This window comes from Erithacus rubecula (genome assembly GCF_903797595.1).
Source record: "Erithacus rubecula genome assembly, chromosome: 2".
Taxonomy (NCBI): Eukaryota; Metazoa; Chordata; class Aves; order Passeriformes; family Muscicapidae; genus Erithacus; species Erithacus rubecula.
Genome location: NC_136685.1, coordinates 102,122,064 through 102,137,785, shown reverse-complemented (window position 1 = coordinate 102,137,785; position 15,722 = coordinate 102,122,064). Strand labels below are relative to the sequence as shown.

The window sequence follows — 15,722 nt, the reverse complement described above, 5'->3', positions numbered from 1 at the left end:
AGGAGATTCCAACTTGAAATAATGTGTGTTTCTCTCTTAATTAGGAGGGCCAAACATATGTTGGCCGAGAAGATGCTATAACAGAGCAGGATATTGGTATGGAAATTGGCATTTTTTTATTCTTTCTGTTTCCAGTATCCTAATATATGAACTAAGCTTCATATGTTTTTTTCCCTTTTAAGTTAGTTTTTCTGTATATTTTAATTTTTAGAAAATCTGAAAGCTGAATTGCATGGGATTTGCTTCAAAGAGCATGACTTCTGGCATAGCTTGTGGCCTTTGAGTATATTCACATACTTGTTACCAATTTATTTATTATTTTTCTTGAAGCAACATCCTGTAAAAGTACTGTTCTTTTTCATATAGCACTTGTTGCAATTACTGCAAAACCATTCTCTTAACCTTTGTATAATGACAGCATTGTTATACTATTATATGTAAGATAGTCTTAGAACTTCAGATTTGAGTTTTAAAAAATTATGTAAAAATTTGGTACAAATCTACTGGTTTTCCTATTGATTTCTTACCAATGCAAATAACTGATAAGTTCTATTGCATAAGCTTTGTGTAAGTTCCTGGAAGGCAGTTTCATTAAGTAAACTGCATACTTTAATTCTTGGGTGAGAATCAGGGAGTCACACAATTTAGTTTGGTATATTTTCATGGGTCAAAAGTTCCCTGGATTTAAATTACTCTAATAAATTCCATGAAACTGCCAAACTTGTGAAGCGTTGTGTTATTGAACAGTATACATAATCACACATTATTTGAGGAAAAAATGGAAAGTAACATAACTGACTGATAAAAGCTCTGAATGTCAAAGGACATAAGAACTTTACTTCAGCCATCTTTGTGTCTACAATAGCATGTTATATCCTGTCTTTTCAGATTTAAGTGTGTTTGCCTTAAAGTCTGCAAGTTTTCAGTATTTCCTCCAGGAACTGGTCAAAGAATCTCGTTCTACAAATATGTGAACTGTACTTTTCTGGTTTTTATTGGAAAGAAAGGAGCATTTGCCAGCCAGGCAACACAGGACTAAAGAGCATCACACATGCAAAAAAACCCCAAACAAATGTGAAACCAACCCAGCACACTTTCCACTAGAATAAAACAATAAATATTTAGGCATGCAGGATGTGATAAAGGAGGGAAAAAGACACTGTCCAGAACAGACCAAAAAATATACTCTCTGATGTGTAGTGCAGTGTGTTCTTAATAAATTATTATTAGCATTTTAATCTTACTGATTGTGTGGAGTCTAATTATATTATCTTATTCCTTTGTGTTTAGTTCTTCATGGCCTTGATCTGGAAAGTGAGCATTGCGTCTTTGAAAATCTCAATGGTACTGTGAACCTCATCCCACTGAATGGAGCACAGTGTTCTGTGAATGGTATTCAGATTACAGAGCCCACACACCTCAACCAAGGTACTACCTAGGCTAATGTCAGTTTTCAGGCAGCGTCTTGGCGTCTTCCTGGCAGAACACTGAAAACAATCTGCACATATATAAGGGGATTATTGTTTAATGAGTTTTAATTTCATGTCTTCTCAACTACAATCCGAAACCATCAGGAAAAACCCATGGTGTTTATGTTGCCATAGAATTGCCATGTGGTGAAAAGAGAATTCGTTATTAATTTCAACCACTTCTGTCTTGGTTTGAAAGACAGGTGTCTGCCAAGGAAGGCAGGAACCTGCTTAGAATGGAGAAATTGACTCCCTTCCCTCTGAATTATTATAACTTGAAACCAAGGGGCTTTCAGGTAAAGATATGGGAAACAGAATTTTTTGCTGGTATGTGTATGTATAACAAGGCAAACAAACAACAGCAATGTTAACAACAACAAGAGCAGAAACCCCAATGAAGTCTCTTTCCAATCTTCGAAGTTCCTTCCCCTTGGTGCAGTTCCGGGCACAGCCGGCAGTGGGCGCCGGTGGCTCCCGGCCAGGCAGGGCAGGTGCTGTGATTCCCCTGTTCCAGCAGGGGGCGCTGTGGCACGGGTTCGGCTGCCTCTCCCTCACGGTAATGGCGGATGGGCTGAGGAGCAGAAATGAGCTGCAGCAGGAACCTCAGAGCAGCGGCTGTAATGGCGGGGTGAGCTCACCTGGGGTAGCCAGCAAGAGGTAGCAGAAACTCCACAGCTGTAACAGAGACCATGGGGTGTCCCGGCAGGCAGGTGGTGTGGGTTAGAGAGCAGTGAAATAGCCCAAGGCGGCAGCAGAAAGCAGCGGATCTGGGCTTCGGCGGTGAGGCTCTTCTGCCACACACAGGTGGAAAGATGCACCTTGAGCCCCAGTCTTTTCCCCTGAAGCACCCAAAGAGATGGTAAGGGTCCTTTTCAAGTGAGGCAGGGTGCCCGTAAGGTCCTGGTTCAGTGGCTGCTCTCAGGAGCAAAGGCTCACCCACAGCAGGAGAAACCGGGCAGGGCTGGGCTCTGGCGGGGACAACAAATTTACCCTCCCCCCCCATTCCCCCCCAAACACCAGCTCCACCATTTTCCTGTGAAGCTGAGAGAGCCAGGAGCTGCACTCAATCCCCTTTTCCCCAGCAAAATTCTTTGGTATCTCTGCCCCTCCAAGAGAAACCCTCAGAGAAGAGAAGCGCAGCCAGTGCCCTCCTTCCCCAGCTTAACTTCTTTTGTCTCTCCTGAGTACTGCTCGTTATGTTTTCTTAGCAACAAAATGGGAGAAAATTCTTTTAAGAGAAAGAGACAAAAGAAAAAATCCTAAACCCCAGCAACTTCATAATCTTGGTTATGACTTGATAGTTACCCTTTGATTGTTTGTTTTTGCACAAAGTGGACTCCATGCCATATTGCTGTAATGTTAAGGAAAAGAACATAGACCTCTACAGGACTAAAATAGTGTCAGAGACATCCTTGTCCCTCTCCCCAAGTTTCAGGTTGGTCCTACTTAATACTACTGCCAAATTCTCTTGTACAGCAGGAGATTGAGCTGGAGTATCTGTTTGCTGCAGCTGTAGGAAATGACAAAAATGGAGAGGCTAACCCTTAGGAAGTTTAGAGAATTAAAATTTTAATGTAAAAGCTTTAAAATCTGGAAATTAAAAAGCAGCTGGGACAGTTGAGAGTAAAGAAGCTTTCTGAACTCTAACAAATACTTCTATAAAGGCTGCTAGCAGAAAGCGAGGAGTTTTGGTGTAGAGAGATGGAATTGACTATTTTCTTTTAGAGTGCCTATTTCTTCATGCAGAATGAGAGGCATATGTGCTTGTTTCTACTACAGATGGGGAAAAAAGAAAAAGCCCAACCCCCTTGGTCCTAGTTTGAATAAATCTAATGCGCAAATTCTTATCAACAGAAACGTTGACATTAATAGCAAATAACACTGTAAACAATTAAAGTTGAGTTGTGATGAATCATCTTTATCCCTCTCCATTTTACAGCAGAAAATATTCAGTGTGCCTCACAAGAAAGGAGGAGTTTGGATGCTATTTCCCTCTTTCAGATGCATATTAGTACTTGATTTTTGTACTGCTATAAGTGGAAATATGACTTTTTTCCCTCACTAATTTCTTCAGACAAAAATTTGCAACTCAAAGGGGAAAGGGTTGCTAGAGTTGCTAAGTTGTAAAAAAACAACTGCCTAAGGTGACGTTTTGTGTGTGTAAGTCAGAGAGGAAGGTGGCAACCATGACATTAAGTGTGCAAACTGATTAAATCACTAGTTTAAGGACTCATGCAATCCATTTATCCCAGCTGTGTTAGCATTTAGTCTGACAGCATGAATTGCCAGGGTCCTTACATACCCCCTTTTAGGTAATGTTGATTAACTGCTGATATATTTAAATGTTTCCGTTCAGCATTAATAGCTGCTCATTTAAAAACGTGTTAAATTTTTAGACCATCATGAAGTTTAAAAATAATCAGAGGCATAGTAATTAATTGCCACCTCCTTCTATGGGTTTCTTTAAATATATCCTCACCTTAGAACAAGTTTTCAGGGTTTTGGGCCAAACTGTCAACCCTTCTGTACTTAAAAGAGAAATCTAAGAGTTCTTTGAATGACCCATCATTTAAGAATGATTCTCATGTGTTTCCTGTTAAGTCTCTCCCTCCTGTCTTCCTTGAAATTCATGAAGTTAGGGGCACATTTCTGTAACTATTAATTCTGAAAATTTAATTAATTTATTGACGTTGCTTCCATCTAGTGAAGTGGTCAGTGTTTGCAATTAATTATTTTTATCTTTGCTTGAAAGTAACTGAAGGACTTTCATACAAATTTATGAAAGGTAATTCTTTTTGAGATTTTAATAAGGCAAACTGCAAATGTGAGTCAAAATTAAGGTGTTATGTAGAAAGCAAGAAGTGATTGTGATGCTTTTTGCCATTTATTTGCTAAGACTAGATCACCTAATTTGAGTTGATTAAGCTGATTTTAAGAGAAGCATTCCTTGCTAAGGACATAATGTCATTATCAGGTGGTAAGAATTTGTAGTGATGAGTTTAAGTACAGTTTTTTATACTTTTACTTTCTAAAATTGCTTTGTACTGACTGACAGATAAATGCTTGATTCTGAGGTGCTGAATTTCTCCATGTTAAGACAGTAGTGAGACATCACTGACAATATACTTCTTAGTAGGGAGGTATTAATCTTGGTACCATTGTCTTTAAAATATTATAAGAATTGCTCAGAATCTCTCTATTTGTGACCTTTTTTTTTAAATATATTAATTAACTGATTAAATACAGTGATAGATGTGCATTGAGCAATATGAATTATTCATGGTTCTTCCCTCAGAAAGTAGCTGTCGAGTAGTAAAGTCTAATAATGCTGTTTTGAATGACAGTAAACTCCAGTGTTCCACATGGAGAAGAAAATGTTAAGGTAAAAATAATGGAAATCTGGAGCTTTTAGGGTGGCTGGATTTGAAACTGACCAGCGATCAGTAGTAGATGGACAAGTTTGTTCTCAGTCATGTTTATGGGTGTTCCTGTTAAATCTGCATCTGCTGGTGGCTTCCAAAGTATCTCTGTTGAAGAGTATATGGATCAAATTGGGGCAACTGCTTCCTCTCCCTATGTTTATTCTTTAACTGAGCTCCATGAACATGACTGACCTTGAGTCAGTCATTCATGCAGTGTGTGGACATGTGTGGGTTTTGTTTTTGTTTAAGTAGGAAGAGGAAGGAATCCATTGTATGCATCAGTTAAGGCAGCTGTGGCTGTGCATGGTTATACACTTGTCAGAATTCATTTTCATTCTGTTCTTGCTTAATGGAAGTCTTTACTTATGTGTTGCATGTCTGAAAAATTATATGATACTTTCAGCTGCAGAATCTCGTCTATTAGTGGTGTGTGGTTTTTTCATCAGGTGCTGTTATATTACTTGGAAGAACCAACATGTTTCGCTTTAATCACCCTAAAGAAGCTGCTAAGCTAAGGGAAAAAAGAAAGGTGAGACTAAATCAGTGTTTGGTAAATTTAAACCTTTTCACAATTTTATTTCTACTATAGACATGCCTTTATTATTGCATGATACCTTTTTAAATTTACTTCATGTACTTTAGTTAATGTTTCATCAAAGTAAGAGTTTTTAAGACTTGTCTAATGCTTTCATTTTGTGATCTGTTGTTAGAGTGGGCTGCTGTCTTCCTTCAGTTTGTCTATGACTGATCTTTCTAAATCTTGTGACAATCTGTCAGCAGTTATGCTTTATAATCCAGGGTGAGTATATTCTAAAATACTGTTGTTATAATTCAAATCATTCTTCATTTTAGCTGTTTGAAATGTTGCAGAAGCATTATGACTAAAGCAGTTCAGCAAAATAATGACATGGCAAATTTTATGTTTGTATTTTCTTCAGAATTACAAGTTAACTATTTTTCCTGAGGAAAATGCATTTTGAACTGAAAATTAAGATTTTTTTGAGTTCATATAATATCAATATAAGCATAAAAAGGCTGAGAAATTAATGTCTTGTGTTCTCTGCTAGTACCTCTGAGTAAGTGGCAGAATTAAAATATGGAAGAAAGTTTTATTATGCAGTTACAATGACAGAGTATGCTTATGGTAGAAAAGCTGTTTTTTGTGATTTTCCACTGTTCCTAAAGCAACTTACTGAGAACTGATGGTGTTTTGTTCTAATTTTTTTTTCCATAGCGAGGGCCTGTGTTTTGAGTATGAGATGAGGCAATTTGACCACCTATGTGCTTTTAAAAAATTTGCTTTAAATTGAATTATATCCTTGGATAATGCAGCTTTATTTCCAAGTTTTACTTGGGAATCTCTCTTTATCCTTTAGAATTTAGAAAGACTGGACAGGTGGTAATGATGATTTTTAGTTAAATGATGTTTGAAATACAGGGAGTGTGTTTAGTAACACTACTTCAAATGTGATGTTACTCTTTTGCTACTGAGCTACTTACCAGAGATCTCATGATGGTGAGCTGGTTGCTAATAAATTATATTCTGTTTTCAGATAGGGATAATAAAGAAGATTTAAACAAAGCACAGTATAAGTATACTTTTCTATTTCTTCAGCTTTTGAAATAATTTAATCTAGAAATTTTCAGTGATATTTGCTAGTATTTTGTTTTCCGTGAGTTGGGGAAAGTTCCTGGCTGTTGTTACCTCTGGTTATTGGTGAGCTATCCTGGGGTTTTCCCTGATTGATAATGTTACTGTGCTGTAATATTGTTATGAATACTTGCATTATATTGGATAGCACCAACCTTAACTCTGCAGTCAGTATAGAGTGGGACAGATTGTTTCAGCATTGCCTCACTAGTCTCTCAGATTTACTGGAAAATATAATGGTGTGGACAAGGCCCAGTTGAAGTTGTGCTTTAAAATTATTTCCCAGCTGAAGCAGTCTAATTGTCTTCAGATAATGCCAAATCCCTGCCTTACAAGAGGGATTTTTCCTGTAAAACTTACTTAATTTAAAAATAAATTTTTAAAAAGAGAGTCTGCAGGGTTACTTGATTGTCTCTGATGGAGTAGATTGCACATTCTTCTTCTTATTTTTTTCCTTATCATCTTGCTATTCTTTTCTGAAAATCAAACAGTAGGGATATTATTATTAGGTTGTCAGTGTATGTAGCAATTTTTTGATACATTGCCATTTTTCCCATTTAACACTTTTTGTGAATTTTCCTTTTTTGGGTGTGATTATAAGAGTACTCTTGCTTGAGAAGATTAGGTGAAATACTCATAAAATTCCTGAACACTTTATGATCGTGTTTTATTAAACTAAAAACTATAAACAGAGGGTTAATTATTGATATTCTCCCCCTAGTCTGGATTCAGTTAATATTTATGAACTGCCCTGGAGGACTGTATATTTTTTCCTGCTTAATTTGTGAACACAATAAAGGATTTTGCTTAAGGCTCATACTGCATAAGGAAGGCCAGGTCACTTGTTTATGAGCAGTAAAACCTATCTGAAGCTGTTCTGTACTTGCTGTAACATGCATATGTTTTTCTGAGTGAGGAAGCTTCTGAATCATAAAATCATTTGGGTTGGAAGGTGTCACAGCAGAAGCAGAGACACCTGTTTTTTTGTGCACCATACTGAATCTTTATTGCACGCAGCTCATGTTTATATGGTAATGCTTAGTGTACATGTCCATCAAAACATTCTTCTCTAGCCATGTTTACATACTTCTCTCCTGGGTAAAGACCAGTTTCTCATGGGTAAGTCTTTCTTCTCACAGGTGCAATCTGTTCCCACAGGAATAGATTGATATACAAGCTGACTCTTCACTGTTACAATTCCTTTCTCATGGGAATTTATCAGGCTAGCTGTTAGCTACACGTAGCCAGAGTAACAAGAACCATGTTTTGTAAGGCCTTTCTTTTGTAAGGTTTTACCTAAATGTGATAGGAAGGGATCTTTGAAAGTCACCGAGTTCCAACCTCCCCTGCCATGAGCAGGGACATCTTTGGCTAGATCAGGTTGCTCATCCAGCCTGACCTTGAATGTTTCCAGGCACAGGCCATCCACCACCTCTCTGGGTAATTCTAATTTGTACCACCTTCATTGTAAAAAACTTCTTTAAATTTATTCTGAATCTACTTTCTTTCAGTGTAACATCTTTACTCCTTGTCCTATTGCAGCAGCTCTGCTGTAAAATCTCTCCCATCCCCAATCAAGTACTGAAAGGGTTGAAGTGAGCTCTCCCTGAGCCTTCTTTTCCCCAGGCTGAACAACCCTAGTTCTCTCCCTGTCTGCATGGAAGAGGTGCCCAGCCCTCTGAGCATCTTTGTGGCCCTCAACTGGACATTCTTCAGCATTTCCATGTCCTTGATGTGCTGGGACCTCAGAACTGGGCACAGTATTCCAGGTAGGGTCTCACCCAAGCAGAGATACCTCCCTGGATCACTACCCGTGCTGCTTTGGATGCAGCCCAGCACACATTTCATATAATTGATACCACACCTAAGAATATACATGGTTCATGCTGTGTGGAGATGAGTGTTGTCCTAATAGATCAGTGATTTTATCAGTGATTTTAAAAAAAACACATACATATCCCCTCCCCCCCCCCAAAAAAAAAAAACCCCAAAAAATCCAAAAAACAAAATCAATTAAGAAACCCATCAAAAACTACCAATCGTGCAAAAATCTCCGAACCTCAAAATGTTAGTTCTGTCTGCTTTTATACTGCTGGAAAGGTAGGTAGAAGAAAGCTCTTTCTGTAATTGATACATCTTCATGGACAGCAATTAGGCAACAGCAGCTTTTCAGCTTAGGCTGGAGTACCCTGACGACTTTATTTATGTTGATGCTAATGCTGTTTTTTAACATCTCCTCTGGAAACAGCACAGAATTTTTTCTGTTTGTGTGGTGAGTTTGTCACAAAGAGATAATTGTTCAGAAGGTGTTATTTTAAGGGTAACAGGGGGCTGGGATAAATGTAAGTTAAATATGTTTTGAATAAGGCAGACTCCAAACTCTCTACTTCCAGCTAAGAATACTGCCAAGCAAGTACTACAGTGGTTATTCTTCTTAGTGGTGACTATGTTCAGCTTGGATGAAACAATAAATCATCATATCTCTGATTATCAAAGGCAGGGTAATTGTACACAAGAAATGGAGTGGAGCATCTTGCATTCTGGAAAAGTGCAGAATGGAAAATAATATCCTACATGAAATCTAGTTTGTTGGGGATTGTTTATTTGTTTGTTTTATCAGGAGCAATGCTATGGCCCTTTCCTACAATAGATTGGAATACCACTTTCTCTCAACATGACATTACACTGCTGACCACCAGTGCAGTCCAAGATTCAGTAGCTGGCCCTTTGGGTTTTTTTTATGCAGTTTTTGCAGCTGACTAGCATCCTGCCTGTTGTTAATATAGCCTTTTCTTCCAGTTTCATTATTAACAACCTAAAGAGGTTGCTAAATTTGCAATTTTTGTAAGTTGCAATAAAGATTCTGGCAAGATCCAGCATCTTTAGCAGTCACTGGCAGAAGAGCCTGTGGAGTATTACCTTCAGTTGTGAAAGCAGCATGATGGATCTTGCTTAGTGTATCTTTTCCATGTGAAAACCATCATTGTCCTTAATAGTTTTCAGATGGATGGTCTTTTCTTGTGTGTGGGTTTTTTGTCTGTTGATTCCCCATATGTGGGAAACAAACTTGTTGCGTAAAATTTTGGCTTAATGTGCAAAATTCTTTGTCCTACTTCTTCCCAGTCTTTTTCTTTAATCTGTTGTCATGGAACCCTGCTTCAGATAACAAGCTTGTTGGATAAAATGGAATTTTGCATGTAGATTTATGCAGAAGATTTATTTTGTGGACCTTTTGTTAGCTACATGATACTGTAAATGTAAAACTACTGATGAGAAACCTTGTCTTGGGTCTGTCATGGGTTTATATCATGATCTGGTTATTAAAGTTCTTAGAACTCCGTGTGAATTAAGGTGCAAACAGGATCATATGCCAGTGATAATATTATGGGTTTTATTTGACAGTAAATATGAAAGAGAGAGAGAGAGAGAGAGAGAGAAAGAAAGAAATAGAATAGCTGGGACAGAAAGGGCTTGACAGAGACAAAATAAGGAAAATATCACCATTCCATGGATCCCAGTGATGCTCTGTTGTTTCTCTCCAGTTGGTCTTCTTGGTGGTAAAGGTCCCTACAAAAAGCATAGAATCTAATGAGTTAATATATGCTCAGGCTAGGTAGGAAAACTCAGGCCTTTTCCTGAGTTAGCTTCAAGAATGACTTTTGGGGGGGTCTTTGATGGATTATGACACCCCCTCAGCTGCCTGCCACGTGAATGTCCCATGGATGTGGCCTTAATCTTAGTGGTTTAATTTACAGTCCAAACTCTCTGTCAAGTACATTCAGGAAGGCTGCTTTGGTTGTGGCTTATTTATACAGTTTTGGTTACAATGAGCAAAACTTTGTATCAGTGTTTCAAGTATGGACTACTTCAGTCTCTTGACAGTTTAGTATGGGGTGTTTCATTTGTTTTTTGGGTTTTTTTTAATTAATCTCATTAATTGGCATCCTGAATGGTGTTGTAACATCTCTGTAGTCCTGGCAATTCTCAGTCTTTCCAAACAGATGCAGTATCAGATTGCACTTTTGTGCTGTGCAAATTAAGCTACTATAGTTCTGTGCTAGTGGAACTGACTTCCTTTCTCTGCAGCTTATCTACACTGCTGTTATCACTGGTTATGACACACTTTCCAGGAAAATGGTGTCTATTTAATTCAACACTGATCAGATTAAGTTCCTTTGTGGTAGATCTACAAAAGAAGAAAGAGTAGATTCTGGTCTTTAATATCTGTGTGTTTCTTTTTAATTTCAAGCTAATATGCTTTTTCTATTCACAGTAGTGCTCACATGAATGAAGGGAGTAGAGGTTATGTTAAAAAGATTTTTATTAGGATAGGCTACACATGAAAACATCAGACTTGCATATGTACTTTGTTAAACTGGCAGTGATCTGTTACAGCCGTATATGGTTTTAGTTTTTTTCTTTTGTGCTGCTGAGTTGGTTTTTTTTTTGGGTAGTATCTTTTTAAAGAAGCAAGGTAACTCCAGTTAGGCCTGTCCTGCCTCCCCAGATGCTCTCCTGTCCTGAAATAATTTGAGCCCACAATGATTTTGAAGCAAATATTCCAGAGGTCTCAAAAGTGGTGAGTTCCTAAATATATTAAGAAAATAGGTAGGCAGCTAAGGAAGACTGGCATCATTCTTACTGCTGCAGAAGAAAGGCTGCAGTGTGAGCACCTTAGAGAATGGAGACACTGAGTAACCTCATTGCTGGAGAGCCTTCATTGGCACTCAGACCATCTTAGGCATCTCCAGGTAGCAGTAGCTTTTGTCTTTGTGGAAGTATTTAGTGGTCTGAAATGCATTGAACATGCATTTATAAAACACCACAGTGTTGTGTTTGGAGGCTGTTGACTAGAGTAGTAGTGATCAATATTTTGCTTTGGGAAAGAAACATTTTCCCTGAAGAAAGAACCAGTTTTGCACAATTCACTCTTTTTTTCCTGAACAACTTTTTAGGCACCTCTGGCTTGGTTTCAGTCTAAGATAAAACTGATTGTCCTAAAGCCACTGTTGAATATTTTGAGGTCAGTTCCTCTAAGAGAAGATCACAGAATTTTTATTCACTCATCTGTTTTTATACCACACTGATGGCTGTGATGGTTCTTTTTCTTTATATTAGATCTCAGTCAAAAGTTAGTTACCATTTTTATGCTTATAAAAAAAAAAAATCTGCCAAATTCTGTGTTTTATAGGCCAGTCAAAACACCAAAAGGTTTTGCTCTGAATTTTGCATGTTATGCTAGCTGATCTAACATTTTCCTTCATTGTGGCTTAACCAAGCCTGGGAATACAGTGAAATTGTTCTTTGCCAATTGTTCTAGCCCAACTGTGTAGATCAAAGATGGTCTACATCTGATAGCACTTAAAGGAAACTTGCATTTCTACAAGCCAGAGCTGTATTCTGCAGGGTCTATATTATTTTGGACTGAAATAATTATGGTATTTTATCAGCCAAGCCCTAGGTAAGAGATAGCCTAAAAGCCATGAATTTCAGATTGCAGATCACAGCCAAAGGGAGAAAGTTTGAGGTATAGCTGTAATAAAAAAAAAAGGGGGGAAGGAAAACCCAAAGCATGTGTTAACTACTGGATTAAGTTTTTGTTTCCTTAAAGCCTCCAAGATTACTGCTTGTTCCTTTTCAACACTTTGGATTTTGCATCCACTTTGTGTATTTCTGCATCATTGCTGCTGCAGCAATTGTGATCAAATTGAAAATACAAGTTACCACCATCTATCCTTTTGCTGTGAAGTGCCCACCTTAGTTTAATGCAAGTGTGATGGGACTCTTGGTGAGACAGTTACATGAAAGCTTGAATGCCTGGATTTGGGTATAAAAATCTATATTGGCTAATAGCTTAGGGTTTGTGGAAGACAGTTTTTGAATTGGATTTGTGAGAAATAGGGAAAAATTAAATCTGGGATTTGTGAAAGTAGTCATTCTCCCATATTGCTGCCATTAGAAAGATGCTTCTTGAACATGAAGGAATCACAGTTTGTTACAATAGCTTTATAATGTTAGATTATTAGTATGCAATTTGCATATTTCCAAGGGCAGTTTCTTTCTGTTGTATGTATTCTTTTTGTCTAACCTGCATATCCTTATGCTGCAACAAGCCTGAAATAATTGAATATGTGTGTATTTGGTTGAGTAATTTATTCCATATATAGGTTCTTTCTGCTTTTTTAGCATTTGGTATTGAAAAGTTCCTTAAATGAAAGATAAACATTTCAACTGAAATTAAGAAATTGCGTACTACTGTAATAAAAGCTGATGCTAAAAAATTACATAAAATGCTCTCCTGTTCTTATTCAGAACTTTGTCAAACTAGACACATTAAAATCTCAACATATTTTAAATGAATGGGTTTGAATTTTGTTCTGTGTTGTTTTGGGTTTTTCAACCCCACTGATTACGTCCGAGGAGTATTTGGGACTTTTTTCTTTTTCTTGGAAGAAAATGGCAGAACTATGAGCAGATACTACTTTGGTTTTGCAGCCCTTTCCCTTCTCAGAAGTGGCTAAGTTAATAAACCAGAGGATGAAGAGAATTACTGTAGCTGTCGTTGGCATTTGAAAAATGTGTTTAGAAAGAATAATTACTTGAATTCTTCTTCTGAGATGTAATGTGGTAAATGTTCTATGAATCTAACCAGTTTAACCTCCAATAAAACAAAGTGCTGTTGATTTTAAAGTATTCTGTACTGCTAATATGTTTTTTCTATCAATTCCTTTCTCAATTGATCACTCTGTTTCCCCTGCCTCCCATGGCAGTTTTTTCCCTGTAAAAGGACCGATCTGTCTAAGGTAGAGAAATTAAATTTTTATTTATTGATTGCCATGTCTGCATGTAGTTTACTCACAGAGGCTATGCTAACATCTATATGTCTTGTACTTTTAAAATACTTATTCCCCAGAAATTAATTGTTTTCTATTTATACTCATGTCAGCATGATACCTAATTTGTAACCTTAATGAAGGAACTATTTTCTGTTCTTGTAGAAAGTAGTCTTAAAAAACTTCATTTGTATCTTTGTCATCAAAACAGACAGAAAATTACATCATGTCTTCCTATTTTTGTGATACTCAGAAAACAAACTTTTTGCTGTATTCTTTTTTTTATGTTTTTTTAATCAGGTTGGAATTTGAGAGACAGCAACGAGAGGAGCTTGAAAAATTAGAAAGTAAAAGGTAACATTGTTCTCTGTGGTATTTATATGTGTATGTATGTCTATATATACAAGTATACAAGTTATAGACTCTTAAATCATGAATTTGGAATCACAGCAAGATGATCCGGAATAGCTGAATTGGAGCTAATTGATATTTAACAAAGAAATTCTAGATAGGATAGAATGTATAGATATATTACCCTTGCTCTTAATTTTCATGGTTTTACTTTAAAAGATGTCAAATTACATTCTTAATTAATATCTCTTTTTATGGTCTACTCGTCTTTGGACTGAATTGTGATAGGAGAAACTCGAGTGTTACATTCTGCTTCTTTTACATCAAACTGTGATGTGGAATGGGCATACTAATCATGCTTTTCAGAACATTATGTGGAAGTTGGTATGGAATACAAAAGAAAGCATTATTACTAGCTGCCAAACCGAGTTGATTTTTTTGGCTCATCATACCTGCTAGGACCGTGGAAGTGATAGCTGTGCCTCGTTACAGATCTCAGCACTGATTAGATTCACAGTCTGAAAACATTTCTCAGCTTTAGATGGTGTGCTCCATTTTGATAGAGCTCTTAATGCAGTTGGACTAAGTGAAGTAAACTCAGAAAAATCCTGAAGCACTGAAGGTACAGTTCAGCAACTAATGTGACATAGTTGCAACAAATGCAACTGATATTTATCCTTTTTTATTATGTTGGTGGAATTTGAACTCAGATTGTGCAGAAGTTGATTTGCTTGTACTTTAATTCTTCTGGCAAAATAAGCAGTCAACTTGCAGGTTGTCTCTACTTGCATTATGGGGATAATGGTAACCCTCAAGTAAGAGTGATTACACAGGACATAATAATTTGTCTTAAATCTTGTTATCCTGTTTATCACTAATTCAGTTGGAGTTACCTAAAGTATAAACATTGCTTTAATTCATCTGTTGGCTTAAATTTGGTGAGGCAAATTGCTAATCAAGTCCTTCTATACAAGTTTTTGTGCATGAGACTATATGTATGTAAACAAAAATACGTATTTACTCTGCACTGTCTACATGGATATGTTCTCTTAATATTTTTATGGGATTTGAAAGAACTAATACAGTCTAATTTTTTAATCACATAAGTGCTGTATAACATGTCCAGCTATAATTTATATATCCACAGCTTTTAATACTGACACAGACTCTATGAATATCTTTTTGATTTGTCTCATGCATTGAGTAATTTCCAAGCAATGAAGGATTTAAGCTGTAGCAAAAAAAAATCTATTAAAAAAATAAAGTTATATATAGTCAAAAATCTTAGTCCAAGGCTTTTTAACTTCATGTAAATGTTCTACTGTAGGAAACAAATAGAGGAGATGGAAGAAAAACAAAAATCTGACAAAGCAGAACTTGTAAGAATGCAGCAGGAAGTAGAGTCACAGCGTAAAGAGACAGAAATAGTTCAGCTGCAAATACGAAAACAGGAGGAGAGTCTGAAACGAAGAAGTGTTCACATTGAAAGCAGGTTAAAGGATTTGCTGGCTGAAAAAGAAAAATTTGAAGAAGAGAGATTACGGGAACAACAGGAGATAGAGCTTCAAAAGAAAAAGCAACAGGAAGAAATTTTTGACCGGGTCAAAGAGGAGTTGCAGCGACTACAAGAACTTAATCATAATGAAAAAGTAGAGAAAATGCAGATTTTTCGTGAACTAGAAAAACTAAAAAAGGAAAAAGATGAACAGTATCTTAAGCTGGAATCAGAAAAAAAGAGACTTGAAGAACAGGAAAGAGAACAGGTGATGCTGGTGGCTCACCTAGAGGAACAGCTTCGAGAGAAGCAGGTGATGATAGAGCTCCTGAAGAGAGGGGATGTGCAAAGAGTAGAAGAAGAGAGAAGAGATCTTGAAGAGATCAGAGAATCTCTTTTGAAAGTCAAGGAAGCACGATCTGAAGGTGATGAAAACCATGAAGAGTTAGAAAAAGCACAGCATGAGTTTGTGGAGTTTAAAAGGAAACAGCTGGAACAGTT

General features: G+C 37.0%; 1 protein-coding gene across 1 annotated transcript in view; it reads left to right on the top strand.

Moving 5' to 3' along the window:
• KIF16B (kinesin family member 16B) overlaps positions 1–15,722 on the top strand; it is a gene marked incomplete at its 3' end in the record, with an annotated part of 105,740 nt that overhangs the window by 68,783 nt on the left and 21,235 nt on the right. Inside the window, exons 14-20 of the mRNA XM_079298951.1 lie at positions 45–96; positions 1,291–1,428; positions 5,338–5,420; positions 5,602–5,690; positions 13,313–13,345; positions 13,676–13,729; positions 15,054–15,719. Of these exons, the coding sequence (XP_079155077.1) occupies positions 45–96; positions 1,291–1,428; positions 5,338–5,420; positions 5,602–5,690; positions 13,313–13,345; positions 13,676–13,729; positions 15,054–15,719 (1,115 nt within the window). The remainder of the gene's footprint in view (positions 1–44; positions 97–1,290; positions 1,429–5,337; positions 5,421–5,601; positions 5,691–13,312; positions 13,346–13,675; positions 13,730–15,053; positions 15,720–15,722) is intronic.